We start from the raw sequence: 17,604 nt of genomic DNA, 5'->3' as shown, positions 1-17,604 counted from the left end.
AGACTGGGGAAATATGGTCATGTTTACGAGTGCCTGTCAAGAGTATGAAAATATATGAAAATAACCAGAGTACAACCAGTTAGCAACTAGTTGAGTTAAGCCTCAACTGACAGGAAAGGTGTTGCAGGCTGACTCAGATTTATTGCAACATCCTGGTAATCTTTCTGCATTTCTAGATGAAATGCCAGTTATCTTAAAACATTCACCAGTCTGTCTAAAACTAATCAAAGTCGTTCTGTCTGACTGTGATTGTTTGGAGACAGGTTTCGTCCATGTGCAATTGCTGTGCAATTGAAAGTATTTACCCAGTGTATGACGAGATTGCACACTCAGTCTCCAGGCAACCAGTTAGTTGCCACAACTACTTGCGGTCGATCTCTGACAGCAAAAAAAAAAGTTCAGCTTTTTTTTTCTTCTTTCCGTAGATGCAAGGAGGCAATAAAAATAGGGATATTTATTCGAATGTGACTGAGCCATTAACTCCTGTTTTTAATACAAAACACTAGCTTTGAGTTTTTGTCTTTTGTCTCTTTGGTGTGAGATTTGTTTGGACAGCATGTGAGAATGAAAAGCATTGCAACACTTCCTAAACTTTTGGTGTTTGGAAAACTTGGCTACATGTAATTTGGCGTAGAAGTGAAAAATGTTGCAGTAGAAGTTTCTAATGATTCTAATGTTAACTCCTACTCTATTGTAACTGTTATATACATTATCCAACCTTTGCTGCAGAGACCTCAGACTAGATGTGGGACCAGATGTGGAAGTGGATGCTCAAAATGTTTGGCGGAGCAGATTTACTGAGGTTATCTGTGGTTTTCTTTCAGGTGTGTACTCAAACAGCAGCAGCACCGCCCACAGTCGGGGGAATTCAGAGTTTCTGCCCCCATCAGCAGACTCGAGGTATCCAGGCCTGGAGGGAAACTTTGATGCTAATAGCCCAATATCTTCATTAACAAGCCCGGGGAGCATGAGAGAGGGGTGAGTGTAAGATCAGAGCAAGTTCAAGTTAAATGCGGTGCATCCCCTGAGCATTTATTTATTTATTCATACAACTAAACTGGACTGGAAGCAGTCCACTTAGTTTTTATAGCAGAGTAATAGATGTTAAGTGACTTGCTTATGGGCAGCAGTGGCAGTAGTTAAACCTGATGGAAGTTTATCTTCCCCAAGGTTGCACCTTGTTGCACCATTGTGAATATTTTCTTTCATATAATAAAAAGCAAAGAAACATCTATCATTTTTAATTTCTACACTGTCATGTATTTCAACATTTGGCTGCTTTTATTTCTTGGGAAGGAGATTACTTTACTGACATTTAACAATAAAACGAGAGGCAAACGTAAAATGGTCAGTTCATCCAAATCACAAAAATAAAGAAAAGACATATTTTCCTACTTACCCCTAGTGGTGTCTGGCAAGGTTTTCAGTTATCTGCTGCTGGGATTTCTGCTGCCAACTCACTACAGTGGAGCTGAATAAGATTTCATGTGGCAGTTTTTATTCAGAGTTATTTTCTACTATAGATAAAAATAGTGAAAACTAACAGACCTCAATTTTATGCTCCTCTCTGTATCCTTTTCAAGGATTCGCCCCCAAAACCTCTGCTTTTATATGTCCTAAACGTATTGTTTAAACATATCTGGCATGTATTAAAGTGTTTCTAAGCTGCTTAACACTTCTGAGCAGTCCGGCTCTGTTCCATATCAAACACTGAAGCTTCAAAGTGACACTAAAGATTTCACAGTCATTTTGTTTTGCTTTCCCTCATCTCTGATTTCTAGAAAAAGCCAGAGAGATCCGAGCTTGTGCATTCTTGAATAAACCAGAGACATTATCACCAGAGATGGAGTTATGGCTTTGTGGTCGCACTGATTGGGTAGTTGGAGACCACAGAACTTATGTGCGCTGTAAGCTGAGACAAATTTTCTCTAGGCAAGTATAAAAGTAGAAGTGAGACTAAAAAGATACAGCTGAAAGCCTCCAGGGCTGCAGTTTCTGGACAATAGGGCCTAAAATTATTGGTCATTGAAGGTTTGCCCATAAAGTAACTTTTATTGGCACTATAGTAAAAACAAAAACAGTCTGTCTAATAAAATAGCATCAATAAAGGCCAGAATAACATTTTTGTGGTTTAATAAATGATATAAAATATTACCATATAATGCACATTGTTTCATATGAAATTTTCCCAATATTTCCAAGGGTTGTTTTCAAGTGGCCTTTCGGTGTTTGGCTTAAATGTTAAGATTGGTTGTTTTCTCTGAGCACTGATTTCAAGAGGTTTAAGCTTTAGGTTTCATCATTGACCCTTAGGGTTGAAATGAAAGTAGCAAAAGGCCTACTATGTATAGTTGTGACTTTTCCAGAAAGGCAGTCAGAGGAGATGTTGCCCAATTCATCAGCGAGAAAAGTGGACTAGATGAAAACATATCCTTCCATGATTTTGTGCCACTTGTCTTTTATTCTTTTATTTATGCCGACAGCCTCACGTGTCTTACTTTACTTAGACCGTTTACTTAGACCACTTACTTAGACCACTTAGAAGTGCAATCGATTAGAACTTCTACACTGATAATACCTGAGTGTGACCAGTGGTAACATCAATCTTTTTGTATTATTAGCAAATTTAGCTTGAAGCATGGAAGGTAAATATATTTATTCTGCATAGAGACTGATGTTGTTTTTTTTAGGATTATGCTCACAAAACATCTTAAATCGATCACTTGGACTGAGGAGGACAACCAATCTGTGGGTAATAAGTAGTTGAGATGTTGCTTGCTAGCTAGGCTACTAGCTGTTATTTTATGGTTCAGTCATACCAGAGCTAAATTAGCTAAATTACCTCCTTAACGTGTCTTGAAGTTTTCCAGAGGCCTGGTAATGAACTAATCATCTGATTCAGGTTTGTTGACCCAGGGTGATATCTAAAACCTGCAGGACACCGGCCCTTGAGGCCTGGAGTTCTCCATCCCTGGTTTATGGGATACATACTCACATTTTAGCCAACCTCACTTCTGTCCCTTTAGTGATATTGTGCAAACTCTGCAAAAGTAGTCTGCATGTTTAAGTAATGGCGAATCCACTGATTAGAATTGAAGCTGAAGAAGGTTTTTTATTTTTTTTATTTTTTGGTCAACGTCATCTTTTTTGAAAGGATTCAGATTTGACCCTGACTGCAGCACATTGCTAAAGCAAAGTGCATTGTATTGATTAGACACATATCTGAGATTGTTTATGGAAATGCTTAGTGATTTTTAAAATTTACGAAATATGTATCAATGGAAATTTGTCTCAACGCAGAAGCTTTTTTTATAGTAAGATCTTCATTTTTTTTTCTTATGAATACAAATGAAAAAAGTCCACTTCTGTTTTTCAGATATTCGTACAAGTTACGATTAGTTGTTCCTCTTTGAAAACTACTCAAGAAGTTATTGTATTGGTAGTAATAAAACTACATCATAAATGTATGTGTGCCAGCCACAGGCCTTGGGTTGAGGAGATTGTATTGTGTCGGTCAACCATAAAAATATATATGCAAGAAAACACAGAATTTCTAAGTACTATTTGATCTGGATTTCATCACATATTTCACTTCTAAAACCAGTTTAAAGTTTACAAAACAAATACAGATTTTAATAAATCAAACATTTGGATGCTTTTGTGCATTTTTAGGAACTTTGCTCACCTCTCTCAGAATCTCTCCGCCTTCCTAAAATGTGCAGCTACAGTAGAGCTTCCATGAAGCTATGCACAATCCGTCCATTGACGTCTCTTTATAGCAGCGGAGGATGTCATTGAATCCCACTGGTGCCCACAGTATATGACGACCTGCCAAAGCTAATACCAGACAAGCACTTGTTTTTCCACAAAATGACTTAGACGAGAGACGTTAAACACGTGAAAGTAAATTATCTTTTCTTCTCAGTGCAGGCAGCATCATGCTCTGACCTCATAGGGAGGCCAATGTTTACTCTGGCTGTAATGAGCCATTTTGACGTCTTTTAATACTTTACAGAGGCCCGCAGTGAGGCTTGTCCATCAGTTTAGTATTTGTGATGCACAGTGTTTGTATATATTGTGCGGTTGGAAGAGAGAGGTAGCGTGGTGCTGGATTTGCATTTTTTTTGCAGCAGCGTGTCCATCAGATACAGGCACACTAACCAGGATAGCGCTCACACAGATACACTATTATACAGTTTGAAGGAAGGCGATGTAATGAAGTTTATTTTGCAGAAACTCCAAGTGACATTGGACCTAAATAGCCGCTTTAAGTGAAATCCTTGACTTTTTTTTTTACATTTTTTTTTACTTGATGTAGCTCTAAAATGAAATGCTTGTGCTGTAGTTTCCCTAAGCACTTAGTGGTAGCACTTAGATCCCATTAAATCTCCATCTGTATTGCACAGATTTAACGTAATCCCCTGTGATCCATTAAATCCATATCACCGAAATACTTTCAAAATTCAAATTCGAAACATCAGGTTTGTGATCATAAGCTGGCACCAGTTAAATGCAGCACAATGCGCAGAAGATCTTAAATTCTGCAAGCTGGATTCCTTTCATTCTGCATAAGCAGTAAGGATGGCAGCTGGCTGTAGTTAGTAAGAAAAAAGTGAGTGCTGCAGAGGGTCAGTTGGTAAAATATGATCAGACAAGAAGTTTCCTGAGGTCGTACTGACAGCCGCGCCCTCAGCCCTGGGCCCTTGGTAAGCTCGTGCATGTGAGCAGTTGGGCACACCGGCCACAAAGTGACAGATCGACCCAGCACAGCTCAGACATCTCAACTATGTTGTTGCAACATTACAAGAATGTAAGCCGTGGCGCAGACGGCGTTGTTTATAGTTAAGGTCAGCGCTGATGGTTCAGGGGCCAGTGAGGGGAAATTCAAAGATGTGTTGAATTCTTTTGCCTTGCAGTCATTGCAGCACATTCATTTCAACAGCCACGCTATATCAAAGGCCACGTTGTTTACATAATACTATACAAAGCCTGGATTTTATTACCTCGGGAAGCCACAGCCATCTGTAAGTTATATCAGTTTGGGTTTCAAAAAGTCCTTCTGATTAATTTTGGCTTTTATTGTATTTCTCCAATGAAAGCAGAGACTGTTAACTTAAATGTAATAGCATCTGACATGGGAAATGGGTAATAAAGAGACTTGGGGATGATAAATGATAGATATGTAAAGAAATCTCCAAACATTTCCTTTTTTTATAGCTGATCAGATGCGAAAATATACGATGTTCAGGCCAGCAGCCATCGGTATCTCTGACAAGGCCTGGCTTGTTTATGAAGCCCACTAAAAGTCTTCCAGCAGAAACCAGGGCTGTTTGGCTCTCTGGGGACCAATATGCTGCAGTACATCATCCAGGAAAGCCTTCAGGCCACATGAAATGCTGAGAGTGGGCTCTTTGAAGGTGGAAGGGGGGCACTTGAATACCGTACGGGTTTTTTTTTTTCAGCTGCGTATCTCCTTAGAGAGAAATTCAGCTGCCTTTCTTTCTTCTTGTCGACTTGGCTCCACTGACTCATTCGTTTCCATGTTGAGTCAGAGTGTTTGTGCACAGTCAGCACATTCTTGCAGCAAAGAGATGGATACAACTCTCTGCAGCACATTACCCTCCTGAGGTGGAAACGCTTTCTTATACAAACTGCACTGTTTGCAGAAGAGAAGTGTTTACATGTTTCTGACGTATACAGCGGTCAGCTGATGTTTATCTGATTTAATTACCTGAAAACCTCATGCCCTGGGTTCATTGTATCAGAGTCACTGCTGTTGCTTACATTGATTGAAACCTTCCCTATGAAATAATTTTCACAATTTAGTTTAATACAACTGAGATTGAAGTTCCATCAGTCAGAGAGTTACAACATCATTATCGTTTTACCATAATATTTATTGGCTTGGAAAACTTGTGTTGAATTTTATGGTACTTAAGAAACGCTGATATACATCTCAGTGTGACAGAAACTTTCAGCAGTTCAGCAGAAGTGAAGGTCAGGCCAAAAACAGCATTAGTGTAGAAACAGGCCGGGCTGAGTCAGTCACATACAGGATCAATTCTCTGGAAACTTAATTTCCACTTTAAAAAAATAAAATAATAATTTTTGAGTTAAACCATCAAACCTGTCACTTTCAACTTGTACTTAGATTTGGTCTTTAAATGGCTTCAGTAGGACCTGTTGACACGTAGCACTCCATCACTATGATGAATGTGGTCAGTGTTTATTCATTTTAACACTGAAACACACGCAGTAATCAGTACTGGAGTTTAAAGTTAACCGTGTTTGTGGAGAATAGTTTGATGTTACTAACTTTAGAAATTGTAAGCCATCTCTTATTTCTTTATAGTTTACTTCCAAGGAGCTGGATTTTCTTGTAATTTTTTAAAGTACTCTTGAGCAACAGTTCTGCAGACTTTCTGAGGGTCTTTAAAACTTTTTCTTTGGACCTGGGCTGCTTTTTCATTAATTTTCAAAGAACTATTAACTGAAAACTTGGCATATTTTTTAATTTTTCTTTGCTATTTGGGCTGATTGGAACCTGATGAATGTAAAAACAAAGAATTACAAGATTTTTTTTTTTAACCTGATTTTTGTTTCTTTGAAAAATTAGATCCACTTATGAGGACATTCGTTTTAAATGTCAGTAGAACAGCGGCAGTATAATGTCCTCGTAAGTGGATATCAGGCCCTTGTACAGTAAAATTTAGTATTGTGGTCTAGACAACCCAAAATGTGATGTCCACATATGTGGACGCCAGGTCCTAATGGGTTAAAGAAATTTGAGCAAACTGGTCCAGTTTTGCCTAAAAAACAAAAGAAAAGGTGATGGGCCTAAAAATGATCTATGGCAGCTGAACAGTTTCATTTCAATTCAATTAAATTTTCAATTCAATTTTATTTATAGAGCACCAAATCACAACAGCAGTCGCCTCAAGGCGCTTTATATTGTACAGTAGATCGCACAATAATAAATACAGAGAAAAACCCAACAATCATATGACCCCCTATGAGCACTTTGGTGACAGTGGGAAGGAAAAACTCCCTTTTAACAGGAAGAAACCTCCGGCAGAACCAGGCTCAGGGAGGGGCGGCCATCTGCTGCGACTGGTTGGGGTGAGAGAAGGAAAACAGGATAAAGACATGCTGTGGAAGACAGACAGAGATTAATAACAGATATGATTCAATGCAGAGAGGTCTATTAACACATAGTGAGTGAGAAAGGTGACTGGAAAGGAAAAACTCAATGCATCATGGGAATTCCCCGGCAGCCTACGTCTATTGCAGCATAACTAAGGGGGGATCCAGGGTCACCTGATCCAGCCCTAACTATATGCTTTAGCAAAAAGGAAAGTTTTAAGCCTAATCTTAAAAGTAGAGATAGTGTCTGTCTCCCGAATCCAAACTGGAAGCTGGTTCCACAGAAGAGGGGCCTAAAAAACTGAAGGCTCTCCCTCCCATTCTACTTTTAAATACTCTAGGAAAAACAAGTAAGCCTGCAGTGTGAGAGCGAAGTGCTCTAATAGGGTGATATGGTTCTACAAGGTCATCATTTCTGAAAGTCATGTCCTTAAGAAATATTTAAAAACTCTACCAAAGACCTGACGCAGGACCTGAGAAAGGCATCTGGCCCATCAGTTGATCCAGCTACTGTTATCCGTCTACTTAAGAATAATCAGGAATGATTTCACTGGTTGGATGTCTGTGAAGAAGCCATTTATAAGGAAGGTAAGCAAGCAGAAAAGGTGGTCATCTGTGGCAGCAGGGCTTAATCCAAAATTGGCCTGGTGGTTGGTTGTCTGGTTGTTGGGGTTTTCTCCACATTACTGTAGAGTCTTTACCTTACAGTATAAAGCGCTTTGAGGCAACTGTTTTTGTGATTTGATGCTAGATAAATGTTTATGTTGTGTGTTTCCAGGAACAGACCAGCTTCCTTGTTTGTGTCCGCTGATGTGATCCCAGCGAGTCCCTGCTCAGACAGAGTGGACGTCCGGCTGCAGGGCTTCCAGAAAACCTACAACCACCAACAGCAAGTGTTCTCGCAGCAACAAGGTACAGACAACATCAAGTCAAGTAATGTGAGCGAGGCGTGTGTTCAATGCCATTCTTCATCTTCGTCTACTCTGTGGTTCTCCTAGGCTGCCTGTATGGAGAGGGAAAGATGGCTCAAGCACCCAGCGATGGAGGTTTTGAGCCTGCAAGTTACTTCACCAACCAGCCCACCTCCCACTCTACAGGTGAGACGTCAACTACACAGATGTAGCTTGTTGCTAACCATATCTGTGGTAACCTGTAGTTTTCTTTCAGAGCTAAAATAAGCTTTCTAATGTGATTTTAAAAAGAACTATAAAGCTGATAATTATCTGACTAAAGAGTAAAACTAAGACCGAGGCTAATAGCTTTTTATCCGCTTGTTGTCCATTTGGTCAACTGAAGGTTTTTAGAGCCTTTTTACTAAAAGCAGCTACTGAAAGTGACACTGTAAGAACAGTGGGAGCAAACTGAGACTAAAAAGTTACTGAGCAGACAGATAAACAGTGAGCTGTTTTAATATTGCCTCATGGTTTCCATGCTGTCATTTGATGCAATTTATTATAAAACATTGATTATAGTTGCTCAAACAATTATGAAGGCAACTATCTGTTTGCATTTCCCATATGTAATAATAAAATCTTTCACATTTAAATAACTCATTTGCTGTTGAACATTATTATTGTTATTGTTGTTTGTTTTCCTTCTGTCAGGGTTTGACTTGCTGCAGGACCTGCAGGGTCAGGCGGGGGGCGGTTACTCCTTGCCTCCCTGCCCAGACGACAGCTTCCTCTTCCAGGCAGGTGGTGTCGACCGCTGCCTCAGTCAGATTTACTCCGTCTATCTGGACTCGTGATGGCCACCCAGAAAGACGCTATGCAGCATGAATGCGACAGCTGACAATCACTCACTTATGTATATATCTAAGGATCATTTTATCAGCATTGTTCCTTTTTTGGCAAGAGAAAAAAGCCAGTGGGAGTTTAAATGGTACAAAAATAACTAGAGGCTGAAAAACTCTCGTTAAGCTGTGGATCTGTGGACAAACAGACAAATGGCCAAAAGGGAAAATCGCAGAGAGACGGTACTGTGCAAGAGTCTTGACCCACCCAACATTTCTTTATATTTTGCTAGCAAAATGGGAAATAGGCGATGCCGTTTGTTGAAATGTTCACAGGTATAAGGCAGAAACAGTGTTTGCAGATTTCTAAAAAGCTTGAAAGTCAATATCTGGTATGACGCTTTCATTTAATTTCTTTAAGTAGTCTTTAGGAAATGTCCTCCAGACTTCTTGAAGAACATTTAAAGCTTTTCTTTGGATGTTTGCTGCATTGAGCTATGTGCTCTGTCAACATGATCCCACACTGTTTCAGTAATGTTGAGGTCCGGCCCCTGGGGAGCCCAGTCCATGACCGATACTGTTCCGTTGTGTGTTTTTCTATTCAGGTATGCTTTTACTGCATCTACAGTGTGTTTGGGAGCGTTGCCACTAAGAGGATTTTCAGATGGTATTGAATGGTGGACCGAAATCTGACAGTATCAGTTGTGACAGGATCCCCAAGGGCATGTCTGTCAGATGATAATACTATTACTAGAATAGTGTTATAAGCCTGCCACTTCTTCGTTTGTCCCTTGCTTGTTCAGTTCCCTAAAATTCTTTAAGGATGCTGCTCAGAGGTCAGTGTAAAGTGGCTTAATAAACAAAAGCATTCCTGTGAAAATGCCCAGGTACAAGCTCTAACCAGTGTCCAAAATAAATGTTGAAAGACTTTCAGAAAGCCTGGAGGGCTATTGCTCAAGAGCACTTTAAAGATTACAAGAGGGTCTGGCTCCTTGGAAGTCAAGTATAATGAAATTAGGAGTTGGTCAAGATTTCTGCACAGTATTCTCAGTAGCAAAGTAGCAATGACTTTTTTTTTTCTAAACTCAGAAATGACCACAACATTTGTGTTTTCTGGATAGAAGGAGCTGCATGCTGTATTTTCTTTGTCTTTGTCTCCAATGTTGATCTTAGCCAGTGAGGACACTTCTGCCTCTGCAGCAGCTTGGTTTGTAGGAGATAATCAAAGAAGTAATCCATAATGCAGTGCTTCTCAACCTCGTGTGGGTACACGAAGTGGAATGTAGAAGATGATTATAAAGACATCAGTAAAACGAAACATCCACATTCACAAAATATTCTAATTTCATATTTTCTTGTTTGTGTGTAAATATTTTTTATTTTTTTGCAGTCCTCAGTGATTTAGATGAAACAGTGGAGGTTCGAGAATAACTCACAGACATAAAGTTGTAAATAAAACGCTCAGATTCAGCTTTTTAATTCAACACATTCAGCAGTTTAAACATTTCAAAGCTTAGGGAGAGATTCTTGCTGTGTGTTTATCTGAGTTACATAAGAAGACTGATATCTCTTTCTTGTTGTTGTATTAACTATGAAGCTACAGCTACCAGCTGGTTAGCTGAGTGCGGGATAAAGACTGGAAACAGCTAGCATGGGTCTAACAAAAGCAATAAAATGGACCTAAAAAACATCTATAGAAGATGCTTTCAGCTGCTCCCTTCTTTCCAAGGGGAGGCATAGCAAATGGTTCCAACCATTTCCTCCTGATAATCAGTGTATTCATTTATGTTTCCAATGATATCTCATGTGTTTGTGTGGCCTCTGATCCAAAGAGACAGAAATCACAATAAAGTTAAACTGAAAGATACTTTTTTCCTGTAGTTCTCAGGAGGATATACACTCGGCTTTGCTGATGCGGTGTCCCTCCCCCATTCAACCAGGCTTGGTTCTGGCACTGAGGGAGTACACTGGCTTGAGTCACTTGAGGCTGGGTTTGTGTCTCCTCACAGTCTTAATTTTGAATTTTATTTTATTTTTTTGTATGTATGTAAAGCAAATGTGTTGACCACAAAAAAGCTCAGTTGAATGTCTGAATAGAAATCTATAAACTGGGAGTCTTAACATTTAGATGTCCTGTGAAGGGAAACACGGAGGTTTATGGTTGCATGCCATCAAGAGGACAGAATGAAATCTTTCAGTTTTCCAGGTTTTTCTTGATATGAAATCTTTAACACACAAAATGCTACTTTCAGCTACTCCCTTATTGATCACGTTAAGAGGAAGCATGTAAACAAACATTGTGCTTGAATCATTACAAATTAATACAAATGTAGGAAAGCCTTTACACTACACAATATCACTGTTGCTATAATGTGTTTTCACTTATTCAAAGCAAATTCATGTATGGAACCTCTGACATTTATAGTTTTATAAACATAGCCCACATCCTGTAAAGCTGCAGTTTATGATGTCCTTGCCTGTAGCTACAGGTAGCACCTCAGTCAGTTACACAGAGGCCTATCAACAAATGTTGGTATTAAATATCCTGGACATTAAAAAAAATGTAGGCATTAAGGTATTTGTAAGCCTTTAGATTTTCTTTTCTCTAGGCTGTGGACATTAAAAAAGTATTTTTAATGATCAGTGGTAATACATAAAACGACTCAAATCAGCTTCCAGTTTGTCAGACCAATTGCTTTAAACTACTTTATGGACGTATTTGATCCAGACCTTTTGATGATGGTGTTTAAAGTGTGCACATCACCGCCACTGTGCAACAGAAATGCTTTTTCTGCAGACGTCTTAAGGGGGTGTCACAACACGTAACATCTGTTTCCTAAATGTCCAAACTGCTTTACTACAACATCTGTATTCATCATGTGAAAAAGCTTGTTTTTTCTTTCAGAAACACAATGACTGTAAAAGAGCAGCTGCAAAACTGTAAATTCTTTTCTGTATCTTGGTAATGACTTAGGGTTAATTTGTTCTGACAATAATTAGATCCTCTAGGAGTGTAGTGGTTTACACATTTTCCTAATAAGTAAAGAAAGTGTCTTCTCCCAGTTTGAGACTGGGATGCACAACAGGGAGGGCATCAAGTGTTTAAAAATGTCTCAGCCAATCAAACTACCTGCTGTGGTGACTCCTTATGAATAAAAGGGGAGCTGAAAGTAGCTTTTTAATAGAGCAGTGGAAGTTGTTTCATTTTATCCCATTCATATGTGTGTGAAGTCAAACGGATAAATTTTAGCATGCTTTATGGTGTGCACAACATTATACTGTCTCAAGGAGGAAGCTTGGAAAACATTTTAAAGCTGTATGAAGCTATTTCCAGTCCTCATGTGAAGCTAACCTAACCCAGCTGCAGCCTTACACTAAACAGTCATCATATGTAGCTCGCAACAAGAAAGACATCATCTGAAGATAATAATTTACTCCTTTAAGGTCATAGTGTGTGTTTGTGAGTAACCAGATTATCTTGTATCTGCAGTGTCAATGAGCAAACTCACTCTGCTTGTGACTAGAGGGGAAACTGCAGCAGATACCCAAAACAGGGCTGCTGTATAGAAATGTTCCAGAAATGTCACAAAGGGGAGTTGATGTGGATGAAACAAACAAAACTATGCAATAAACTGCACTAAAATAAAGTTATTCTCAAAAACAGGACAGCAGTATAATCGTTTTTGCAACAGTGTGACTGGTTTCTTCAGCGCGCTGCCTTTTATGTGTTTATTGTACAGTTTCGATCAGTGTTATTTTCAGTGGGAGGAGGCATCCGTTGTTTACAGTATCTTCTCTGCACTCTTTTCTGTCTCAGCTTAGAGACTTTGAGAAAATGACCAACCAGAAAATGTTTACACTGATTTTGTAGTAATTCAGAGTTTTCTTATTGAACTGTATAAAAATGCATCTGTCTTTTATACCAAAATAAAAAGAATCAGTTTGTATTTGCTTGTTTTTGTTTTGTTTTTGTTTTTTGGAGTACTGAATCAGTGCATGTTCTGCATTTTAGTGTGAAATGTGACAAACAATGATTATAATTCTTAATTTTGTTATTTTGGGTTTTGTGATTCCATGTTTAGAAGTGGATGATCTTGGTTGGGTAATGCTGCCATCTACTGGATCAGCTGGATCAAGTTCATTCCCACTCTAAATTGTAAGACTTTTGAAAGGTTATTAGCTACATTTCCTAGAGCAATAGCTATAAGAAAATGGTTTTAGAACATGAAATTATTAGATTATGCTGCGTTAGAAACAAAAAACACAAGTACACATACTTCAGATTATTTTCAATCAAATTATTTATTTCTGCATCCCTCCAGTTCATCTCAGTCATCTCAGGGTGCTTAATATTGTATTAGCATTCCTGCATGACCAACTATTTGGTGATGGTGGGTTGAAGAGAACTCCCTGAACCAGCTTAAAGAGGGGCAATCATCTGCCGTGACCGAATGGAGGATGATCAACAAAGAAGCCAAAACACAAAACTACAGGCAAGAGCAGAGAAAAGTTACAGTAGTGCCATACAAACGCACTAGGAGTGAACAGAGGAGAATTGGTGCATCATGGGAAGTCGCCCAGCAGGTTGGGCCTACAGCAGCACAGCTAATGCCACAGTCACATTAGAACACAGCAACCAGTCTGTCTGAATTTATAAGTCAGACAGCAGTTATTTGCTAACCTTTGTCTGTCTCCCACCAGCTTACCTTTACAACTGGCCACCCAAAGGTTTAGGATGGTTTAGCATGTGGCACATTCAATATCTGGGCCACCAGCTGCAACTATTTGCAATCAGTTGCCAAATGCAACCACGAATTGTTCCTAGTTGCAATGAGGTTGCCATTCATTTTTTACTCTCGTGTGATTGATTCATAAACGATTATCCAGAATCTTCATGAAAAATGAAAGCTTTGAGTCCAATCTTAAAAGTAGAGAGGGTGTATGTCTCTGAGCTGGTTGCATAGGACAGAGGCCTAAAACCTGAATCCTCTCTCTAACATTGTACTTTTACAAACTCTAGGAACCAACAGCAAGCCTGCAGTCTGAGAGCAAAGTGCTCAGGTTAGCTAAAATGATATTATGAGGCCTTTAAGTTATGACAGGGCCAGATTACTCAACACTTCTCTCTTTGTAGTCCTCTGTTAATACACTTCCTGCAGGATTTAGCGCCACTAGCCATGTAATCAATTCAGCTGCTCTTAGAGTTAAGACAATGTTATGTAGAGGTCAAGTATTGTAGCCATAATGACGGGCACTATAAGTCAGATGAGTCCAAAGGACATTGTTGTATTTAACTTTATAACAGAGAGTCAGGAAGTTCAAATTAAAACGAAAAATGCAGGAAAACAGAGTGAGGCAGGTCCGGGAAGGGAAGCTGATAGCTCAAAAGGCTTCAATTAAATATATAGAAACCAGGTCTAATATTCAAAATATACTGTAATGACGATGTTACAGTCTACTACAGTAGGGGGCGACTTGCACCTTTAGTCTAACCACAGTAAACCTAAAGACGAGGAAGTAAAGTTGCCCATGAGCAGTCACGTAATTTCCTGCAACCTGTGGAGGTAACTGTGGCGGAGGTCCGCGTCTGCATCTGTTTTTGTTTTCTCACAGCGGTAAGAATATTTTCTAAAGTTACGTTACATTAAACTTGAATATACCGAAGAATCCAGTGTGTGACAGTCTGCACAGTCTTAAAGCGTTAAACCTGTCAAAGCGAGTGTTTGTTTTTAGCTGTCAGCGCTTGAGATAATCACGCATGCGCAGACCAGAACTTCCTTTATTGGTCACAGCTGATTGGTGTAGAAAAAGGTTCTTCAATAATTTATCTGAATCGATAGACACTTTGAAGTGTGTGTGTGTGTGTGTGTGTTATTGTTCAGTAATAGAATAACTGTTGTGTGGTTGATGATGAATTTTATTTGTCAGAGAGGCAGAAAACATACATTTTGGATAATAAACTGTATTTGGTAGCGAAATTGTTTCTTTTTGAATCGGCTTTAAAATAAATTCTTACATATAGCTCATTTTTAAGATTGTGACTCCTGGAGCTTACAGTGACCCTCGCAGTTGACAAGCCTAACAACGTGTAAGGAGACGGTTGGCATTTAACCTAGTCACTGTCCTGGAAACCGGCTCCTAATGTGGACTGTGTAGTTTATTGTTTCATAATTTATAAAATAACCACGTAGAACAAGTAGTAATGATAATAAAAAACTGTTTTCCAGATGCATCCATCCATAATTAAGACTGGATGCCAGTTAAAGAGTACAACTGGGAACGGTTTACAGATGGGCTGCCCTCTGTGTCCCAAATTCAACACCACACGTGCAAAGACCATGTACAGACATCTGGAGTCCCACATCAAAAATGCAGTTTATTTCCAAGGTAAGCTGATGACAAGAGGAAATAAATGTGGGCTTCTTTTGATTAACAGCGTTGCATTTTCCGTACATTTAAAGGTCAACAGTTTTACTTACTCTTACCAACTCTGATTTGGAGTCAGTAGATCAGCTTTAGAAGAAAGCTAGAGTTACTTTAAAAGGAACATGATTTTTAAATATTTATGCCATCGCATCACTGAGTAAAATCACAGCTGGACAGCTGAATTCCTAACTGTGATATATGGCTGTCCCTTGCAGATATAAACATTTGCAGATGCAACCTGCCTTGCCGAGACACAGGTCATTACCACTGCCCGCACTGTGAGAAAACAATCATGCGCAAAGAGGATATGACATTACAGGTAACTGGATGTCGAAACACATGTGATACAGTGCCACCTTCGGCAGAAATCAGGGCACTTGCATCATCGTCATCATCCTTTTTCACTCCCTGTGCTCCCCAGCAGAGGTCAGCGCAGCCTCCTTTGAAGCGTAACCTTCCCACGTCAGGACTCTGTAATGTCAGACCATTGTTACGCATTTGTGTCACCTGTTGACACTCCACCATCCTGTCAGCCAAACTCAGCTCCCCCTACAGACGCCTGTAAACCACCTGCCGAGGCGGCACAGACTGAAGCCACAGAGCTGCTCTCTTCACGTGTGATGTATTTAAAGTCAGTGAAGTGCCCTCACTGCGCTGTCATTCTCTACAAAAAGAACTTATTGGTGCACATACAAAGAAAACATGGAAACCGATCAGACATTAAAGCTGCATCTCATAGTAAAAGCAAAAGTGTTAGTAAAGCTTATGGCCTCTTTGACTTCCCAAAAGGCATTCATGTGTGACTTGGAGGCCTGAGCTGCTTCAGAACAACAGTGGGGGCTGTTCAGTGGATCATTGACAGTATGTGGAGAAAAACACAGTAGAAAATTTGCTGACACATATGTATTCCACACTGAATTGATTATATTTTGGTCTTTATATTATAATTTCTTGTTTAGAGGGAATTCAACATATTTTTTGCACTTTATTAAAGGAGCTTTGTTTGGTTCACAGTTCCATATGATTTTAGGTCTCCTCTGCCTCCATGTAACCTCTTCTGATTGGTTGCCTGTCACAAGCATAAGGTTTGAACAGCAGGTGGATGGGGCTTCATTGTGGCTGAGATGATCATATTTGGGATATCCACTCTCACTGGCATGATACAGATCCAAAAGTATAGAAGATTGCCTGAAACTGAGTGTTCAAGTGAATTATTTGGTGGTCAAAGATCACAAAATTTTGACAATACCTGAAATATTTATGCACCAAGTCTTATAAAATTTCACTTAAAAGGGAAACCAGGTTCAGTGTGTCAATATTCAGAAAAGAAAAAAAACATTCTGGAAAGTTTTCAGCCTTACGTCTCAGGAACAGGTGGTCAAATTTTGAGAGTGTGTTGGTTTAGGCCGAGGCAGAAGTCCTAAAAGCGACGCTCATTAAATCCTAACAGCAGCATTTTAACGCTGTGGAGCAGAGCATCAGTGAAGCTGGCCCGTGCATATCTTTGTAGTTGCAATCATGTATTTGCAGTTTCCCTTTCAAAGCAGGAGAGCCACAAAACAAGGGGCATCGAGACGATCAGTATTTTATTTATTTATTTTTAAGTGAGTGAGTGAATTAATTTGCAGTGTGTAACATTTCTGTCAGAAATCGGTCCATAATGAACACAAGTGCAGTAATTGCGCTCTGCAGTAAGCCACTTTCATTTAGTTTGTTTTTCTTCTTCTCTCATCTGAAATTTTACTGTTATTTTATGAAACCTTTATTAAATCTTTTTCAAACTGCCACAATTACTGGGACTTGGAACAATCGGAAGTTTCTAAGATGAATTTTTGAATCTTCCAGTATATAAGTCTGACTTTAATAAATGCCTATTTATTATTATATTTCAGAGGCTATACTCCTTCACTTTTACTTGAGTAATAAAGTTGAATCGTTGATTCAACTCTTGCCAAAGTATCTGTACCTCTGCTAAAGTGACAAGTGTGTTTACTTGTGCCACTAATTATTTTTTGATATTAATAGTTCTTTACGTAATTCCCTCTAGGATTAATAAAGTGTTCTGATTCTGATTATTTACTGTTGGAACAGCACCATCCTGTGGGTTGTGGATTATACGAGTCAGACATTTTTTCAGCCACATTCAGTCGTTTTCAGTGCATGAAATAACCAATACAACATATGCACTCAGTTTTTACTAAATGTTGCTATAATTCAAGTTTATATTTAACTGCTGTAGGATTTTTTTATTATTTAAAAAACGCTAACAATGGATCCATACGATCCTGAGTCGGTGAAATGTT

General features: G+C 39.1%; 1 protein-coding gene and 1 long non-coding RNA gene across 2 annotated transcripts in view; both read left to right on the top strand.

The window, feature by feature from the left end:
* LOC134617584 (zinc finger protein GLIS1) overlaps window positions 1–12,760 on the top strand; it is a 69,954-nt gene extending 57,194 nt beyond the window's left edge. The window contains exons 6-9 of the mRNA XM_063462879.1: window positions 825–978; window positions 7,922–8,055; window positions 8,142–8,240; window positions 8,748–12,760. Of these exons, the coding sequence (XP_063318949.1) occupies window positions 825–978; window positions 7,922–8,055; window positions 8,142–8,240; window positions 8,748–8,890 (530 nt within the window). The 3' untranslated portion in view covers window positions 8,891–12,760. The remainder of the gene's footprint in view (window positions 1–824; window positions 979–7,921; window positions 8,056–8,141; window positions 8,241–8,747) is intronic.
* Window positions 12,761–14,424: 1,664 nt separating this feature from the next.
* On the top strand, window positions 14,425–16,205 carry LOC135932231 (uncharacterized). Its single transcript, XR_010573342.1, has 3 exons — window positions 14,425–14,490; window positions 15,103–15,262; window positions 15,517–16,205. It is a non-coding gene; the product is annotated as an uncharacterized LOC135932231 (long non-coding RNA).
* The last annotated feature ends 1,399 nt before the right edge of the window (window positions 16,206–17,604 follow it).

The sequence above is a fragment of the Pelmatolapia mariae genome, linkage group LG18 (assembly GCF_036321145.2).
Source record: "Pelmatolapia mariae isolate MD_Pm_ZW linkage group LG18, Pm_UMD_F_2, whole genome shotgun sequence".
Classification (NCBI taxonomy): Eukaryota; Metazoa; Chordata; class Actinopteri; order Cichliformes; family Cichlidae; genus Pelmatolapia; species Pelmatolapia mariae.
The sequence above is the reverse complement of the archived record's forward strand: the minus strand, read 5'-3'. Positions and strand labels throughout refer to the sequence as shown.